At 61.8% G+C, this 19,837-nt stretch overlaps 2 protein-coding genes across 2 annotated transcripts; both read left to right on the plus strand.

Moving 5' to 3' along the window:
- Positions 1 to 7: 7 nt before the first annotated feature.
- Positions 8 to 2,107, plus strand: LDBPK_200960 (hypothetical protein, conserved; the record flags this gene model as incomplete). The annotated part of the gene is made up of 1 exon (XM_003860388.1): positions 8 to 2,107. One exon carries the CDS (start codon positions 8 to 10, stop codon positions 2,105 to 2,107), a length of 2,100 nt encoding a protein of 699 aa, XP_003860436.1.
- A 6,065-nt stretch (positions 2,108 to 8,172) lies between these two features.
- LDBPK_200970 (protein kinase, putative) lies at positions 8,173 to 18,012 on the plus strand (the record flags this gene model as incomplete). The annotated part of the gene is made up of 1 exon (XM_003860389.1): positions 8,173 to 18,012. One exon carries the CDS (start codon positions 8,173 to 8,175, stop codon positions 18,010 to 18,012), a length of 9,840 nt encoding a protein of 3,279 aa, XP_003860437.1.
- Positions 18,013 to 19,837: the final 1,825 nt, after the last annotated feature.

A 19,837-nucleotide genomic window follows, 5' to 3' on the forward strand; every position in this document is an offset into this window, starting at 1 on the left:
GCTGCGAATGGCGGGAAAGGCGGGCGCGCAGTCAGACATTACCGGCGCTGCGCGCTGTTGCTCGACAACGGCCGCGAATGCAGCGGCTGGCGGTGCCGCGGCGCCATCGACGGCCACGCGCCCCGTGCGTCAACTTCGTCTGGCGGTCGTGCGTCCGGACATCCTTGATGATTGGGTCCCAGAGCTGAACGACGTCGTTGCACATCAGATATCGTGCGACGAGGCCACGACACTGGTGTGGTGGAGGTGCTCTTGTTGTCAACAGCGGTACCAGTGCACTGTACAAACCCGCGTGGCTCGCGGGCGGACAGCGTGCCCGCATTGTGGCGGCGGCATCAGCGCAGCTGGCGACGCCTCTGCCAGCAACTCGGCAGCAGTTTCGGTAACCCACAAACCGCAAGGTGTGGCAGCGCCTCGAGTGGAGGTCGGAGAGACGCTTGACAAGACACATCCTGATCTCGCTGCCCGCTGGGATGTCGCCCGCAACGGTGCGCTGCTGCCCTCTCATGTGACGGCGTCAAGCACACGGCAAGTGTGGTGGCTTCCTGCCACGAACACGGCATCGCTGTCTTCTGCTGCACAGCGAAGCTTTCTCCGCCCGGTATTTGCGTTCGTGCACGACTCCGCGAGCCCTGAGGAGCAGGCAGCCGCGACGGCGGCGATGGAATGGCGGCTACTCCACGAAATACGTCGTGTCGCGCATATTGAAGATGCAGAGAAGGCGGGTGTCATCCCGGTGACAGTGCGCAGCGACAAGTTCGGAGCAACACACGCTGCTGCATGGCTGGCCGGCTCTGGCGACGCGGCAGTCGCCGCCTCTCGACCGTCTGTGGCCACCATGGCGGCCGCAGACGTGCGCGTGGTTGCGCATATGTGGAAGGACCGCATGTCGGGACTGGCAACGCCGGAAAATGCGGAAGACGGCAGGTTTCCGCAAAGTTCGGCATCGCGCCTCGGCGGCGTCTTTCCACGCGAACTGTTTGCGCATTCGCCGACTACAGCGCGCAGGGCTGCAATGTCAGCCGAGGCGGCGGCCGCGTCAACAGTGCGGGTGGCCTTGCTGGGTCAGTATTTCGAGTTTGTGCGCCGCCAGCGGAGAGGCGGCGGCAGCAGCAAAGAGCGAACGAGATTGACGCCTGTACTGGCAAGCCTCGCACAGTCGATTTCCATTGCTGCCGCTGCTGCATCGACTGCGGCCGAGGGCACGTCCCAGTCATGGACCGACTTTTTTGCGTTGACGAGAGACTCCGCGCTGCCGAAGGGGTATATCGACCCGAACGCGGCCCTTTACTTCCCGGACGCCGCGGAAGTGGCGGCATCCGGTGCGGAGGTGACAGCGGTATCAGAGGCGACGAAGGTAGACTCGCTGCGGCTGACGGCACCCCAGATCAGCGACACTGTTCTTACCATGTACCCTCGCCGTCCTCCGTCGCCTCGTCTGCGTGAGGACGACGTGATGCAGGCAACGCCGCCGATGATGGACGCCAGAGCCGAGAACGGTTCCAGCGACATCTCCGCGATTCACCAGGTCAAGCGCCACCAACTGAGGCATCACGTTCACATGCCGTTTGGGCACACCACCACGGTGGCGGAGGAAAATGCGGCGAAGCTGGCAGCCGAGTACGACGTCGATGATGATGATAGCGGCAGCGGCATGGACAGCAGACGTGCCCGCACGACAGACAACGCGGCCTCGTTCGCCACAGAGCTGCGTGGGGCGAGCAGGCGCAGCGGCGAAGCTGCAACGGCGGCCTCCCTCATCGGCTCTGCTATTGCTGCCCTCGGTGAGGCCTTCTCCGTGGGAGAGGCGGACAGCAGCAGCCGACTCTACCATCGTGAAGCGCATCGTACGGCGGCGCTGAGTGATGAGTTAATGGCGTCGAGCGGCGATTCTGCACGGCGCACTGGTACACGTCCTCGCCGCTTTCGCCTCTCGCTACCTCACGAGGCGCCACAGACGAGGCAGCGGAACGTGGCGGTCGAGTTGATCGCCGCAGACGGCAGCAGTGCTGTGCGGCCGGCACACTTTGAAGCGCCGCACACGCCGCGCAAGGTGGCGCGACCACGTCGAGCCACCAAAGAGGCCTCAAGTGCGGCGGCCCAATGATGAGCAGGGGCTGCGTGTGTCTGTGTGCGATGGCGCGTGTTACCCTGTTGAAGAGGAGACCACACGAAAAAGGGGGCGCGCCCACATCCGCCCCATCGTCGACTTACCTCACGCCTGTCTCGCGCCTCTGGCAGTGATGCTGCTGCGGCCGCCGCCCCTTCTACACGCACTCCTTTTCCTTCCTTGTTCTTTTGGTGGTGCCCACCCCTGTCACGCACGCGGTGCAGCCGTCGGCGCAGAAGAGCAGCGTCAGAAGTGGTGGTGGTGAAGGTGGAGGCAAGTTTGGCGCGTGGTGGGTGATGTAAGAGGCGCGGCAGAGATGCGCGAGGAAGCGGGTAGCAGGCAGACTGCTCTGTACGACAGCACTGCCAGTCGATAGCCCGGCGTTGCCACAGTCTGTTTTACGTCCTTGCGCATGTGTGCATGCTCTGTTCTGGTCGCCGCGTTCGTGTTTCGCTTGGTTTTGTCCTGTGCGTGACGCTGATTACAGATCTTCTTCGTGTGTGTGTGTGTGTGTGTGCGCGTGTGTGCGGGGGGTTTGGGGGGTCGGTGGGCTGCCTCCCTTCTCTTCTGGTGTCTGTCGATTGCTCTCTTCCTAAGCGAAAAAGCCGACAAGCGCTCACTCCCGCATCCCTGCCGCGTTACCCCCTTCCCTTCCTCCCTCCTGACTTCGTATACCCGGCGTTCATAGCAGTGCACGTTCACCCCGAGGGTGCGCCATCGCGACGCGGTGTGGTCCGCTTGCCCCCGTCGCGGGAAGCGCACAGGCGCAGGGAAATCGCCGGTTCACGAGGCGATGCGAAAACGGAAGAGACGGAGGAGCCTTCGTCGAATGATGCGGCGCCTGTGTGATGTGCCGAATCGCAACAAAATATGCCTTTGTCGGTGACGCGAGTGCCCTCTCGTCTTCTCCAGGAAGTGCTCTACAACTCTTCAGCCATCTGTACACCTATCTGCACCCTCACTGTGTGTGTGTGTGCCTCCACCTCTCCCACACTCTAATGCATCGCCTACCACTATCCACCATCATCACCCGTCATCGCCACGAAGCACCGACACCCACGAATGTAAGAGCGCACAACAACCGAGCGTGCAAGCACGCACGAACAGGTTCATAGATGCGCGCACTCATTTGTGTGCGTGTGCGTGTGCGTCTGCGCTCTGCTGTCTACTCGCAGCTGGAGTGCGACGACCACCACAACGGAAAACAAGGGGAGGGGGATTGTCTGTCTCTCTGTCTTTTTGCAGATCAAGAGCGAGCTGTTATGCGCTCAGAGCCGCAAGCAGCGAATCGAATCGGGTGGGAGTCCAATGCGAAGAGAAAGGCGATCAGGCGGCGGAGCAGGACTCGAGTCTTCTGCCGATTCCGTTCAAAACACGAGGGCAGGCAGAACGAGAGAAGGCGCGGCGCGAGTGCGGTCCTCTATGGCTCTCTGCATCTTCTCCCCTCTTTTTTTCGCCTGTTCGCGGCTTGGACTCATTGTCACAGTCATTCCTGCTACTCGTAACGCAAGCTCTGTCGCCCCCACCCCCTTCCTCCCCAACGCACAGGCATGTCCGCGAATGCGCAAAGCAAGCACGCGATGGTGTTGTGTCCGGAGGACGCGATGAGAAGTCGAGGGAAGTGGGGGGGGGGGACACAACGGGGCTAGACGGCCCTGACGCACTAGAGTGTGGTGCAGCTTCTCAGCAGAGGACACAGGAAGTGACGGTGAGAAAGGCAGGGAAGAGGAGGGGAAACGGGGCAACCCCGTGTGTGTGTATATTGCCTCCATGCATTGCTGGGCTGTCCCCGGAGATTCGCTCAGCCATCTTTTCCCCTCATACCCGCTCCCTTCATCTCCGCCCAGCAGTACGCCTCTGTGTTGTCGACACCCATCGGACAAGGGACCGAAGATGACAGACGTCCCACGTCCTTTATGTGCCCTCTCGCTTCCTGCAGCTCTCGCCAACGCGGCACCTTTTCCATCATCTCTCTCTCACACCTCACCCCCGCTCTCCGACGACGACCACGACGACCTTTCTTTCCGTGCTCGACCACCTGTGTGTGCACTCTCCCCACCCTCAACCTTAACCCCCTGTGCTTGCGCACCCCATCACGGACGCACGCTTGCGGGTGCTTCTCACGCCACTATCAAACGCGCGCGTGCACACACACCGGCATGCAAACTGGCATGAATCTCCGAAGGAAAAAGCGAAAACGCTTTACCGCGCAGACAATTCGGCGTTGAGCACGCTCCACAAAGAAGAAAGCAAGCAATCTGCACACACGGACATCCGCCTCTACCCAAAGCCGAATACTTGGCCGCCTTGGCGAGGGTGGGGCTGTCTTCCTAACGCGTACGCATACAGATGCATACGCACGCACGCATACACATACACACACACACACCGGCATCGGCAGTCCAGTTTGTCTACCTTTGCCCGCTGCGCCATCACTGCGAGGCTCGCCGCCGCCATCCCTCGCCGTATTTCTTGTCTATACCCTTTTGCACCGGAGCATAGGAGGAGGCTCACGGAAGAAGCAGCGGCGGCTTGCATTCTGTTGAGAAATACCGGTGAGGCCGCAACGGAAAGTGGTGGCGGGGGGTGGGGCAGCCGAGAAAGCGATAGAAAGAAGGGTGGCACTTTCCCTGTGTGTTTGTGCGTGCGTGTTTGGTGGGTGTGGCTGTTAGCGGCCTCTCGTCGTGTGAGTGTCGAGGCAAAGCACTCCCCTGCCCACCACCACCACTAGCCATTGTTCGCCGGCTTGCTATCCCTCTGTTTCTGTCCCTCTTAAGCACCGCCACTTTCGAGCTGCGACAAGCGTCGAAAAGTCGCACTCTCTTTCCTTTTTGGTTTACTGCTCCGCTCGCCATCTCCCCTACGCCTCCTTTCTATCCGTTCCTTTCGCCCCCCCCCCCTCCCTCCCTCGTGTGTGTGTCTTGTCGTCATCCTTTTCGTGTTTTGTTTTGTGTTGCCTTGCTCGCGTCGCCCTGGTTGTGCTCGCCCCACCCACCCACCCACCCCGCGCCCCTCTTCCCTCTTCACGGCTAGCCGACCGTGCATCATCACCACGCTCCCTTCCAGTCTGTTCGTGACCTTCGCCAGTGCCTTTCCCTTGCGTTGTTTTGTTTTATTTTTTTTTTTGGACTCACCCCGCATGCGCGCTCTCTTCATCCCTCCCTTCCTCTCCTTCCTTCCTGTGCTGCTTTCTCCCTCTTGTGTGAGGGCCAATACTCTACTGCCTCCACCACCACTACCACTCAAAACCTCGCATTGGTGTGTCTGTCCGTCTTTGTCTGTATGCTGTTGCGTCTGTCTGTCTGTCGTACGACCTGATCACGCTCCCTTCCCGTCCCTGAGCACCCACCCACACACGCACACACGCAGCGACACAGGCAGGCCTTCGCCCTGTTGTATACACATAGATAGGGCTACTTTTTCTTTGTGTGGTTGATTGATTCGTAGCCTTACGCACTTGGCTCACATACCATCCCGGTCCTCCCCCTCGTCCCTCTCTTTCCCTCCGCGCGCGTGTGCGTGCTGGTGTTTTTTTTTCTGAATCCTTCTCGTTGCTTCGCTCTTTGGCTCACTGTCGTGTATCACCTCCCTTCATTTTCGGCTTCTACCCCTGCTCCCTCTCCTTGTGTCTTTACCAGTGTCCCTCTCTTTCCCTCCGCGTGCGTGTGTGTGTGTGTTGGAGGCGCGGTCGCACGCTATGTATTCTCTTTATCGTTGCCAGCACACACACCACCTAAATCAAAGTGACTTGAGCACACCGTCACCGCAGCTCCCCTTTTTTTCTCGTTCTTCGGGTTTGTTTGTCTGTCGCAGTACTTGTCTCATCACCCCCCCCTCGCCGATGCCGCACCCCCCACACACACACACACCGCCCTCTCCGCCCTCTCGTCCTCGCTGCGTTGTGTGTTTCCCTCTGTTGCTTCCGCGGTGAACCCTGCATACGTTTCTTGTGGGCGCTCTGTGCTTCGCTCTCTCGTGACTTGGATTCTTCTTTCTTGCTTTTTTGGTTTTCCTCGCCGTCATCGGCCTTGCTCGTATCATCCGCCTTTGAGGGGCGCACCTCTAGCGACCATCTGCGCCGGCGCAAGTGTCGCGCCGTCTCCCTCCTCTTCTCCTCCCCTTGTGCTGTGTCCGGCGCATACCCACGCATAATCGGGGCAACAAAGTAGGGTTACCCAGCTGCAGGCAATACGGGACCGCCGGCTGTTCATTTCTCTTTCTGCGCGCGCGCGTGTGTGGTTACGAGCATCCGTCAGCTCATCGGTCATCGACTGCGGAGAGAAAACCGCCTTGACGTCTAGACGCTGTGCGAGAGAGCGAGGTCGTCTCCACAGCAATAAGAAGGAAGCAGCGTTGGCATCACCTTTTCGCGCACGTACACGACGCACCATTTCTTCATACACACACGCACAAGCGTACAGCTCGTGAAGGGGGAGGGAAGTCTCGACCCAACACCGCGTCCGTCTTGGAGCGCAAGCAGAGCGTAACGAAGGGGAAAAAAGAGGGTGAGAAAGGGCGCTTCCTTGCGCTGTAGAGCATACGCGCACCCTCGCCTCTCTCCGTCTTTTTTGGAGCAGACCCTCTTCGCTGCTGTGTGGGTGTGTGGCTGGGTAGCTGGCTGGGTAGGTGGGGGCGTCTTCCTCTTGTTGTTGCGGTTGATTTTTTTTTTTTGAGGGGGGGGTGTTCGTTCTTCCTCGTCCTATAAAAAGTAAGAGTGCAGCGCGGCCCTCTTTTTTTTGTCGTTCCTGTTGTCGTATACACTGAAAGGCCACGTGGGTCTTCGCCAGCAGACGGAATCACGCGTGCACAAGGAAGCCCCCCAGGTACTCCTCCTTCTCCCCCCTCCCCTCCCCTTCCCGCAGCCTCTCTCGCATACGCTGCACAGTCACGCATCGGCCTATAGGAGCGAAGTGTTTGCATCCAGAGGAAAAGAGAAGTCGTTCTCGCGGTAATAACCCTTCTCACATTTGCGATCTCCCCTCTGCACGTGCCGTGTTCCCATCTCAGTCATGGAGAGCTACTCAGTGAAGGTGGGCTCTTCATCGCAGTCGCCAGAGGGCAGCGCGGCTGGGGCCGCAGCGGAGACGCTCACATCGCCGACAGTTGGGCAAGCAGTGATAAGCAGCAACTGCAGCACAACTCAAGCCGGCAACTTTCCTCACCTGGTGCGCAAGAACTTGGCACACGTGGAAGCCGTGGAAGCAACAGCAACAGCAGCGGAGTCGGTGGTGCCAATGCAGTCACGCTCTTTATCCCTGGTGACGGGCACCTCGAAAAGCGCACCAGCAAGCACGGGGGTGTTCGCGGGCGACATGGATTGGCCGCAGTGGGGATTGGTTTCTGTGGTTTCGCTGTGTGGCGCCGCGGCGAACGCCCCCTCCTCGCCGCCGCCGACCGCCGCCGCTGCATCGGCGCCGCTTATTGCATCCCCTGAGAACCCTCTCACACCTTCTACTATGGTGCCTCCTCTCCTGCCAGTGTCCGCCTTGCCCTTCATTATTAGCGTCGTCACGCCGGCGAGTGGGTCAAGTGCCGCGGCCGAGATGAACACTGCGCCGACTCTGGAGATGCTGGGGAGAATCTCGGTGCTCTCGACGGACAACGCGACTGTGTCGACGCTGTCCCCTCCCAGTTGTGACCCCATCGCCTCCTGTCACGACTTCTATCGGCGACTGAACAGCAGTCTCGGTGTCTCGTCTGCCTCGTCGGTCCCTCTTCTGCGGAGCATTCCACCCCCTCCGGCGACGTCGCTTGGCGACAGTAGCAGCTGCAGTGACGACAGCGCCGCCGCAGCTACTGCTGTGTCGCCGCTGTCTACGCTCCTATCGCGGCGTTGCTCGGGGCAGCATCCGCCTTCGCTGCTGAACAGTCAGACACTCGCTTCTGTGCTGTCCGTCGGAGAGGCGGATGCACCTCTCACACCTCCGTCAAGCCCTTCAGAGCCGCCGTTGCCATTGCCAGACCCCGCACCCTCTCCGCAGGCGTCTGCTCCACCGCAGCAGCAGCAGCAGCAGCAGCCCCCTGCAGACGTCGTCGCGCGACTGAACCCCTCGCTGCTCCTCATGGCGCAGACACTGTGCGGCTGTCCTTTCGCGGAGGTCATGTGCCCCGTCCTCGTGATGGAGAGCTCGAGAGCGCGCATCGCCGCGGCCGCGATAAGAAACCCAGACCCAGCAAGCTCCTCGGCAATGACCGTAGACCCCGACACACAGAGGCAGGGTCTGCCTCTCACACTGGGCCGGCCGCCCCACTCTGGGTCCTCGTCGAGCTCGCTCCGTCACCTCGACTCCCCGCAGCCTCTGGCTAGCAACGCCGCCGTCCTTGACCGCAAAGAGGACGACATGGCCGAGGACAGTCGCGGCACTTACCACCAAGCCGCCGCTGCGGTGGCGAACGGGGACGCGAGCGACGCCGGTGTCGATGACGAAGGCGGCCCCGAGACGAACTCGGCGCCCGCATCGAGGATACTGAAGTCGATATCCAAGACCTTGATGGGCCGTGCGTCTTCGTCGTCGCACAACACGACCACCAACGCCGTCACCATGGCCACCTCCACCGCTGCAACGGCGACCGGAACCTTCACCCCTAACCACAGCGCGCTCCCGCTGGAGAAGCTGAACAGCGATAGCCCGACGCCGCCGCCACCATGCGCCTGGTCGCTCGTGTACGCCAACGACGCTGCCGCGAGCATGCTGGGCTGCAGCAGCGTGGATGAAGTGACGACGGCGGCATTTGATAACCTGCTCTGCTGCTTCGCGCTGACCCTTCCCCCAAGCGCCTCCGCCGGCAGCATCCGCAGTAGCATGCCCCTGGTCACCGCCGCAGCGGCAACGGATGGGGAATCGGTGCCATTCGCGCTCGCCTCGCTACCCGCTACGGCGTCCTCGTCATCACCGCAGGCCGCATGCTTCGGGGAGAAAGAGATGGCCAGCAATGACGAAAACGACGACAAGGGACGCCAGAAGCATCAGCAGCCGTCTTCCAACGCAGTGCAGCAGCCGGGATGGCGGGAGGTGCAAAACCCAGGCGAGCTTTTCGCTCTGCCCAACCACAACTACGTCATCCTGTACAGCAAGCGCACCTCCGCGTACTACGCGGCACTTGCAGTGCCGTCGCACCAGCCGAAGATGTCACAGCGAACCAGCGTGGACGGCGAGAGTACGCCTCGGATGGGCTCGCCATCGACGATGCGGAACCAGTCGCTGTGTCCCACCACCCAACAAGCTGAATGCTACCCACCAGTGCCGAGGAATCCATCACACCCCAGCGCAGACGTCCCATCGTCGAGGCTGACAGGCAGCGAGGAGGCCACCGGGATGGCGCAGTGCGGGCGACGAACCTCGACTATATTAGCAGCAGCAAACACCTCCTCCCCGCTCGAGCCCGACCTGAGTGATGGAGCGTCGCCGCCGCCGCCGATGCAGCAGCAGCGTTGCAGCCGGTACGTGGAGATTTACATCCTTCAGCGGCTGGAGAGTAGTCATAGACCAGCTGGCATTGCAAGGATGCCGACCGCACGCGCGGTGGCCGCCGGCCCCCCGCCAACGCTGGTAACGCTTGGCAGTGGCGCTGCTGATGCGCGCGGGCCGGGCGCTCGGACCACGACATCCCCCGGCGATCATCGGTCCACGGCCGTCTTTACGCCGCCACCTGCAGAGGCACCGCACCTGCGCAGTCCACAGCAGCTGCCGCCGCCACCGCATCGGCCACCGCGCTCGGCGTTGTCCAACTCTGCCACTGCAGCCGCAGTCACCGAAACGGGCAGTGTCGACTCTCTCGACGTCGACGCGCCGCGTCCGCTGCGGGAGCAGTATGCGAACCGCAGCCAGCACGCCTCCCTACACCCGATGGTGCAGAGCCAGCGCCGGCTTCCGAGCAGCAGCACGGAACGCTCTTCTAACTGGGCCGCGTCACGCACGAGTGGGCATCCCGGATCCCCGGCGCCCGGCGTGCAAGTCACCTTTGGCAGTCCTGAGACGCCCTCTGCCAACAGCGACGCCGCCTCGGCGATGCGGAGTTCCTCGCAGCACACAAACCAAAACAGTCTGTACGATCTGAGCTACCCGGCCTTCCATGTGAATCTTGCGCAACCGACGATCACCTCCACGGACTGCCTGTACGGCGCCAACGAACCCGCTGGTGCGGCACCTCTGGCGGCCGCCGTAGCGGGAGGATCACGAGGGCTGCCGCTCACACCACTGCACAAGCCAGGCGAAGACCCGCACCACAACTACAGCAGCCCCAACAGCAGCTCTACACCGTTGCAGAAGACAGCATCGAATGCCCGCCAACCGCAGCCGGAGCAACGTCACCTGCTGAGCCGCCAACGCCAGCACAGGCCACTAGCTGGCCTTGTCGACGACGAGGATGAGGCGCGCGCGGTGACCCGGTTCAAGCGCAGCTCCATGAACAATTCGCTGCCCATCTCTCCAGCCCTCCAACCAGCGTCTGGGACGGCTTCTCGCCAACGCAGCCTCAGCTCCGCGCCACTGTCGGCGACAAGCACAACCATTGCCCTCCTAAGCTGTGCGCGATCCCGCATGCTCTCTCCTCTCTATCAGCAGCTGCCCCCGCCTAGCAGCGGACGTGTTTCGTCGTCGGGGTCGGCACGCCTGCAGTCACCAGCGGCTTCCACGGCAGCCCTCGCCCCTGCAGTGACTCCGCCAGCACCGAGGCGTGCGATGCAGGAGGCGCGCGACGTGGAGAGCGTCGTCCAGCTGGCCCAGCAGGTGCGCGCGGAACAGCAGCCTTATCGCAAGAACAAAGCTGGGCAGCTCGCGGCGTTTGCGAGGGGCTCTCCGCCGTCGGCGTGGGCTCACAGAGACTCGCAGCCGTTATCGCCGTTGTCTTTGAGCCTTTTTCACTCGCACGCCTCCCTGGTGCACCGCTCCCCGCACAGTGGTGGTCATCACAGCCTCGTAAGTGGCGGCGACGCCGCAGGCCTCAGCGAATACAGTCTGCCCCACCACACCTTCCCCAGTGCCGTGACAGGATGCCTACTGCAGCAGCCGCAGCCTTCAGGCTGGGCGTCCCCTATGGAGACCAGCGCTGCGCAGATGCTCGGCAATGTGGCGGGAATGTCGTGGCAGCGGAGCAACGAGGTGGATCAAATCACGCCACACAAGCTTGCGGACCGGGTGCGATCTCAGCGCGGCGTCGTGGCCGTTCTCGTGTCGGCACGCCTGCCGCACACCATCATTTTTAACTCGGTTGCGTTTATGATGTTCGTGCAGCACGTTCTGCGGTTCCAGCGCCGCAACGGCGCCACGCAGGTGGCGTGCATCCTGAACGTGTGCCGTAAGATGCAGCTGGTCATTCACATGATCCCTGTGGAGGTACTGCCGGGCGCCAGCGGCTGCGTCAAGCGCACCGGCGCTGACAACGGTAGCCCCAGCACCAACAGCGCCAGTCCCGCCAGCCGCAGGGTGAGCGTGAGCTGGAAGGCAAATAATGGCAATGCTGAGGGCGCCGACGGAAACAGCAGCACAGTCACAGAGGCTGTCGGGGCATTGTCGAAGCTAAACGCAACGTTGCCGAGCCCGCAGGAGGCGAATCCCGCGGGGCACCACCTTCTAGGCTCGCTGCCTTCATCGGCACCTGCCACGTCCTCACAGCAGCAGCAGCAGCAGCAGCAGCAGCGGATGATCGTGGAGCTACTGAGAGCAAGACTGGAGGACCTCGACGTCCTCTACGGCTACGAGGAGTTGAGGGAAGCCTTCTCTCCCGCGGCCCCCGCGCTAGACAGCAGTGTCAGAGGCTTCATACCCAGCCACAGCAGCAGCGGCAGTGACCCCTTCACAAACTCCAATAGCAGCTGTGCACCGCCAACCGCGACCGCGTCCTCGCTTGGCACCGGTATTGTTGCGTCGTCGCCGCCGTGGGGCTCGATGCAGCATTACTCGACTCAAGCGTCTCCGCTGCACTCGCCCTCAGGCGGCAGCAAGGAAAGCCGGACGGCGACGCCGCAGCGCAGCGTGCAGTCGCTTCTCGCCACTAACGCTGTACCGCGCCACCCACACCGCGACCCCCTCCGGCGCTCCAGGGCCTGGTCTTGCAGTCCTCACCTACAGCAGCAGGCGCACGACCGTAATGCATCCACCACCCCTTCCGTCACTGCCGTTCAAAAAGTCGCGCTCCTCTCGAATGCGGCGTCGAGCGGCGGCGATCGCCGCGACAGCAGACGTCGCAGCACCAGCGGCAATCTGGGCACCTGCAGCGGCACCGACAGGCTATCAAAGCGGAGCAGCGCCATGAGAAGTAGTGGCGACAGCGTCTCGAATGGCGCGTTATCGCGGCGATCGTCGTTCATGACACGGACAACGGCGGCGACGGCGGCGGCGGCGGCGGCGGCAGCTGTGCGTGCAGCCGACTCGGTGCAGCGCAAAGGATCATTCGCGATGCTTAGCGGGGCCGCAGCTCACGCTGCAGACGGCAGTCGGGCGGCATCCGTGGTTCTTTCTCGTGCGAGCAACCCTGCTTCGACGACGGCCAGCGGCACCGCAGACGCAGCACGAGAGGGTGGCAACTCGAGCATCCTCACGAGCAATACCACCGCGGCGAGTCACACGTTCGATCCGGCGTTCTCCGAGGTGCGCGCGCTTGGGATGCAGCAGAACACCGGTGAGGAGGGCGACGACACGCTGTCGCGGCAACGCACCCGCATGGAAAATGGGGAAAGCAGCGACGAGGTCATCGAGACTGCCGCCGAGAGCTCGCCCACGTCTCTGCCCAGCCGCCGCACCGGCAGTGTCAAGCAATCGCTGCTGTGGGCCTATCCAGGGGCTGGATCGGCTTCGCAAGCCCCACAGCCGCAGCACCGTCGCCTCCCTCCACGCTATGTATCAAGCTCCTCCTACCTATCCCGAGACATGCGGGAGAGCTTGGCCATGTGCGATGCGGCCACCCGCATCCGCGCTGACACGTACGAGGCGCGAGTCCTAATCCCTTTTACCACGCCGCAGCGGCTGGAGCTGCTGAGTCGCCTGGGCAACGTGCAGCTCTCCAAGTATCGCGGGCTCTCCGTCTTTGGTGTCAACCTCGTGAACCTGGTGACCGAGGAAGCCGCCGCCGAGGCAGCGCAGCCGTCGCCGCCGATCATTCCCCTGCGGTACGACATAGCGGCGCGCACGTATTTGGAGGGCGTGCGCGGCAAGAGTGTCATCTTTTCGCCCTTGATGTCGCCCACCACCGCGGCGCCATCGTTTCCGAGCAAATCAGCGCGCGCCAGCGCCGACGTCAAGGAGGCCAAGGCGGAGCCAACGGAGGCAGAATCAGCAGTGGCAAATACGGCGGCGGCGAAGATGTCGAGCGCGGACACTTTTTCTGAGGCCGCAGCACCGGCAGCTGGAGCGGCGGTGTCGATGGCGTTGCGGCTACGTCCGCCTCCCCTCCAGGCGCTGGCCAGCTCTGCCGCCGGCGCACCCGGCATCGCCGTCCCAGCTGTGAGTGCGGTCACCAGCGCGACGATGTCCTCACTCAGTGCCCGCTCGCGCGGCGAAAGCTCCGCGTTCAGCTCAGGTGCGGCTGGACAGAAAGTCGCGCCACTCGAGGCCGCAAATCCATCCGGCTTCTCCACCACACAGCATGGAAGCGCCAGCGGCAGTGAAGGCACCTCTCCGGAGGGCGTTGATGATGACACACTGCGGCGTGGCAGCGGGGCGACCGCATCGGGAGAAGCGACGCCGACGCAGCGCCACGCCGACCCCTTTCAACTGCCGATGGACTCTTCGCCCACTGGCGGGACACATCACGGCACCTACAGAGGGTTGTTAACACTGTCGATGAAGTCCAAGGACGACGGCGAGGATGGGCATTTCTCTGCGTCCGTCGTAGCAGCAACCGCAGCGCATGCAGAAGCGGCAAAGGGCATGGAAGACGGTAAGAAGCGGATCTCCGACAACGTTGGGAGGTGTACGAAGCAGCTGCATGAAGGCAGAACACTCCGGGCTGCGGCGTCCTTCAGTGTATTAACCGTGAGTAGCGGAAGTCTACCAAGGAAAGGCACAGGCTTGCAGCTGCCCGCAGTGCTGCTTGACGGCACCATCGCCGCTGCAGAGGGCAAGAGCCGGAGCACGGCTGTCGCGAAGACTGAAAAAGAGCAGCTCACGGCACACGCGCGCACGACCACGCAGAGGGCGTCGATGGAGATAACGTCGCCGCTGCGACGGGGCAGCAGAGACGCGGCGCCGGTAGGCGAGACCCGAAGCACGGCCAATACGGCGGTGACTGTGTCGACAGCGGTCATGCGCTCACCACCGCAGCGGCACGGGCCTCAGAGAAACCTTACTCCGCATTCCTGCCACCACGCCGTTGAACTGTCTGCCCAGAGCGGGACGTTACAGACACCGCTCCATGTGGCGCTTCCATTCGCGGAAAGCTGGAACGCGGGGTTGCAGTCGCCGCCAGTGAGCCAGGGCAGCAATATCCTCAGTGCCTCTTGCGCAGCCGGGGTGTCAGGCGCGTCGATCACTGCAGGCAGTTCGGCAGACAGAACCACGCGCAGCAGCCGCAGCGGCACCCCATCAACGCAGAGTCGGCCCTCCGTTCCGTACCCGTCGTCTCTGCCGCACCCCATTGTCTCTTGTACGGCACCCTTCGCTGCTGGCAACAGCAACCCAACGGAGCCGGCCAGCACGCAGAGCAGCAAGACGCAGGGCCTCGTCAGCGTCTGCACGCAGAAATCTGGCGGAACCGAGCTGCTCGGCTATGCGCTGTCCAACAGTGCGGCCGCTGCCTTCGGCGACCTCAGCACCGCACTGAAGAAGGAAGATAATGAGCATGCTGGGAGCAGCGCGAGGGCAAGCAGCACTGAAAACAAGGAAGAGGCAAAGAAGGCGACCGTGAACGCAACGGCATTGCTGGAGCCCCTCGCCGTCGGGGCTCCCGAGACCAAGCGCCACACTCAGCAGTACGCGAATCCGGCGTCGCTCTCGGGGCAAGCACCCGAGTCGGTGATTGTCGCTGACATATCGGCGCACGCCGCCTTGCCGAGCATCTCATTCGCTACTCTCACTGGCACGGCTGCGGCGCAGTCGACGACGGCTGAGGAAGGCGATGCGATGACATCGACGATGGAGGTGAAGCTGTCCGGGGTGTCCGCTGACAATGGAGAGCACAAAAGCAGCGGCAATCTGGGCAATCTCGTCGCACCCGTGGCTACGGGGAACGGAGGGGCGGGGGCGTCGGATGATCGGCGTGCTCCTGCGGGCGGCGGCAACGCCAACATGCCCGACGAGGCGAACGACTCGTTTGCCGATAGCTTCATGGATATTTTCGGTCTCGTCAACCGCCCACAGCAGCTGGCAGATCTGCGACGCTGCGTCAGCATGCATGTACGAAGCGTTTGCGATCATGGTTTCTTGTCGACTGGCAGCAGCTCCATGTCCTCTGGCGCCACCATCAATGCGGTGGCAGCAGCGGCGGCAGTGCAGGGGAACACGTCAAGCTCCTCTACGGGGAATCGCGGTTGGGGTGCCGCGGTTGCCGCGCAGCCTATTCGGCCATTAACCGCCTTCGTCTCCTCACCCAGCGAGAGCCGCGTCGATGAAGGTGTGCGCAGCAGCGAGAGCAGTAAGCTGAGGCGTATCGCAGGCCTCAGCAACATCGCCGCAACAGCAGAGAAGGGCGCCACTCCCTACGCAAACGCCGCCATGCGTGCCGTTGCGGAGGACGCGGCTGATCAAACAACGCGCAACAACCTGCATGTGCTTGTCTACACGACCCGCGCTTACGCAGAAGTAGAAGAGGTCCTAGGCATCTACGGGCACTGCACAACCTTCGTCACGAGTGCGACGAAGATGCTACGGTACGCCCGCTCAGGGCTGCAGCTCTTCGACGTCGTGATCGTGGAGTGGGTGGAGTCTCTTATTAGCGGGGAAATGCACGACACGCTCGCCAAACATGCCGTCGAGGAGACGGTCGTGGCCTTCTTCATCTCGACAAGGCCTGGCGTGCGCACACCGACGATGAACGTCGATAACATCATGACGGACGCGACGGTGGTCATGTACGCCGACAACCTGCTGGAAGGGCTGCTCTCGCGGAATGTACTGGAGGAGGTGCAGCAGCTGATCCGTCGCCGCCGGCTTCTGCGCTCGATGGTAGGTGTGAGGAAGGAGCAGTCGTACCAGATTGTGAGCCACATCGGGAGCGGCGCCTTTGGCGACGTCTTCGAGGTAATGATGTACGTGTCTCGGGGCAGACTGGCGATGAAGCGCATCTTTTTGAAGAGCATGAAGCTGCGACAGCTGGAGATCATCAACCGCGAGGTCAGCATCATGCGCTCTCTTGAGCACCCTAATATCGTGTCTTTCTCGCACACACGGCTGGAGGACAACGCGTACGCCATATTCATGGAACTCTGCGACGCGACGCTGGCGAATCATCTGCTGGAGCCGTCCGTGGCAATTCCGGGCGCAGCCCAGCGGCAGCAATACCGCAGCGCCGGCCTGATGGCCGGATACCCAGATAACGCCATGAACAACAGCAGCAACTCCGTCAGCGGCAACGGCGTCGACGTGGCGGGTATGCTGCAAGCAGCAGCGCGCGAGGGCGGCAGAACCGAATTTCCCGGCGCCCACGGGGCCTCGATAATGACGCCGGAGCTCAAACGTCCACAGGACGCCGTCATGATCGTGCACGACATCGCCAGCGCGCTGATCTACCTGCATCGCCGCGGCATCATCCACCGGGACATCAAGCCAGCCAACGTGCTCTTCGCGAACGGCATGGCAAAGCTCGGCGACTTCGGGTCGGCCGTGAAGATGACGGAGTCTCGGCAGCTGCGCAACATGAAGGGGACGGTGAGCTACATGGCACCCGAGATGGTGCTTGGCGAGCCGTACACCGAGTCCTGCGACCTGTGGTCCTTTGGGTGCCTCATCGCACGTATCATGGGCATCAATCTGGGCCACCTGAACGGGCTCCACATGCCGGCGCTCAACGAGCTGTACCGCGCCATCCCCAAGACCGGATCGCTGCCGCTCACCTTTACCAACCGCCTGTCCTCGCGCTTTGGGCATCACTTCACGGAAGAGACGACGAGCCGCGTGCTGAAGGCGCTCAAGCATGCCATCGAGATTGACATGGCGGAGCGTCAGCTTGCTGCTTCGCCGAACTCGCACAACTCTGTGGACGCGAATAGCACCGTCGAAGACAAAGAGATGCAGAGCAGCAGCCAGCAGACTACCTCCATCGACAGTGGCGCGTCGCTCTGCACAGACACGGCATCAATGACGAGCGAGCGAGAATCGCGGCACGCCACGGAGCCAGATGGCGCCGGGACTGCCACCTCCGAAGCCGACAGTCAAAACAGTCGCCGCAGTATCTTGTGCATCACGACATCCGATATCGTCGTGCTGGGCGAATTCTTCGTGCTGCTGCCCGCCTCGCTCGTGGACCTTTTTAATCGACTGTTTCACCGCGATCCTGCGAAGCGCATGACAGCGGCCGAGGTGTTGGACCATCAAGTCTCATGGGATGTGGAATGGATGGCGCGCATGATGCAGGAGATCTACGAGGTTTCGTGCCTCATTGAGCAGAGAAGCGCGGGTGCGCAAGGCGCAGCAGGAGGGGCGAGCCGGTTCCATTTAGCAGGGCAGGCAGGTGGAGGGCGACTGCCGCGTAGGGAGGAAGGTGCTGGAACGGGCGTCGCTACACCGTCAATGACGGCGGGCAACTTCGCGCACTTCCCTATCCAACCCGGCTCCGGTGAGCTGGCGTGGATGACCGGCGGCAGTGGAGGCCAACGCGTTCTCGGCGCGGCCGGGACAGGCAGTGGTGCCAACATTCTGTCAGCCGCGAACAACCATGTGCTCGACTTGTCGCTAAGCAGCAGCTCTAGCGGCAGCGGCGGCGACGACAGCGGCGGCAGGGGCAGCAAGGACGAGGCATCTGACGACTGAGCTCGCATGAAGAGCAATGCTCTCGGATTCCTCCGTACATTCCGCCCTCCGCGACTGTAGAGAAAAAGCATGCGGGCGTCTTCTGTTGGTGTGTGCGTGTCTGCGTGTGCCGCGAGCTTTCCCTTTGTAGCTTCGCCTCTCTTTCCCTCGCTCTATACCACTTTTTCGTGGCTGCTGTTGCTGGGCCTTCGCCCTGTCCTTCCCCTCTCTCGTGTACCCCTCCGCGTACAGCGAACACCCGCTCCATGCCCAAACACAGCGCCTTTCTTCCTTTTCTTTTCCCGTGATCCCTTTCATGTGCATGCCCGTGGCCTGGGCCGTGTTGTGCGTCGGTGTCGGTGTCCCCTCTCTCGGGCTTCTTCCTCCTCGATTTTACGCACGTATGAGTGATGCCTTTTTTCTTTGCGTTGTCTCTCTGCTCATGGTGGGAGCGCGCACGCTCCGCGTCATGTTCCTGGTAGGCCGCCGCTGCTGTGACACCCATACGGTATCCTCGCCCTCCCTCTCTCCTTTCTCTCTCCCTATTATCGCCAAATACCATCTTTCCGTGTTGTCTTCCTTCTTGTCGGTGTGTGCCTGTGTGGGTGTGTGTACGGATGTGGGTGCCATGTGGTCGGCCCTTCTTATATGGATACTCTCTCTCTCTCTCTCGCGCCCCCTCCCCGTTTTTCCTCCTCCCGGTGTCTTCTCTCTTGTTGGGTCTGTTTCGTTGTCTGGTATGCCTGTATGTGCTTGCATGGAGGCAAGCCGCCGCACCCATCCCCCCTCCCTCTCACATTTCCTCTCTTCGTTTTAGGCTTCTGCGTATGTTCTGCTTTTCCTTTCATCGACCGTGCTCTATTTCAGGTAAAATGCGGTATACGTGCTGCGGTTTTTGTGTACCTGCTGATCTGCGGATGTCGTGGGTTTCGTCCGTCTAACTGTGCCAGTCGAGGGACGCGCATGATATCCGCTCCGTCCTCTCTCCCTCTCTCCCTCTCTCCCTCCCTCCCTCTCTCGCCACAGCCTCCAGGCTGTTTCATGGTGTAAGCTTGTGTTTTTCTTTGTTGTTTTCCAATTCGCTACAGCGGCTCGTCTCGTGTTCGCGCGGTAGAGCCTGGCCGAGACTCATACACACAGAGGCAAGCAGATTTATAGCCGCTTGCGAGGGCGCACATGCAAGTCCCAGATATGCTGTCGTATGCCGTTTTCATGTGCGAGCCTCGCCCCCTCCTCCCCTTCTTCTCCGCTCACACGCTTATGCGCGTCTCTTCCACGCTTTTCTGTTGCGTGCCTGCGACTGTTGTCGACTTACTTCGTAGTCAACCTGTTTTTTCGTTGTTGTTGTTCTCTGCGTGTGTGTGTTTGAGGTGCTCGCCTATACCGCCTGCAGCCATCTCACACGACGCATGCGCGCCTATGCGGACGCATGGGCACATACACGCATACGTGAATGCAGATATGCTCACAGGCATCTATATGTCCACACACGTAGACGACCAGTGTGTGTGTGTGTGTGTGTGCGTGTGTGTGGGATGCCGAGGTTGGGAGCTAGAAAAGGGGCTCAAACGAAAGCAGAGGGATGTAGGCACACCTATGATACGGGTCAAGGCGGCCGCGGTCCAAACGCCCACGCACACCAGCACTGAGGTCGGAATTTGCATTTTTTTTCGGGGGAGGAGGGGGAGTTGTCTGGGCTTGTTCTCGTCTAGCGTTTCTTTTTTTTTTCGTGCCTTTGGTTTACGCTGCCTCGGTGTACATACATATATGCGTATGTCTTATATGGATACACATATACATACGCAGCAGCCAGAGCAGCAGAAGCAGCACTTGTCGTGTGTGCTCA

Source organism: Leishmania donovani, chromosome 20 (assembly GCF_000227135.1).
Source record: "Leishmania donovani BPK282A1 complete genome, chromosome 20".
Classification (NCBI taxonomy): Eukaryota; Euglenozoa; class Kinetoplastea; order Trypanosomatida; family Trypanosomatidae; genus Leishmania; species Leishmania donovani.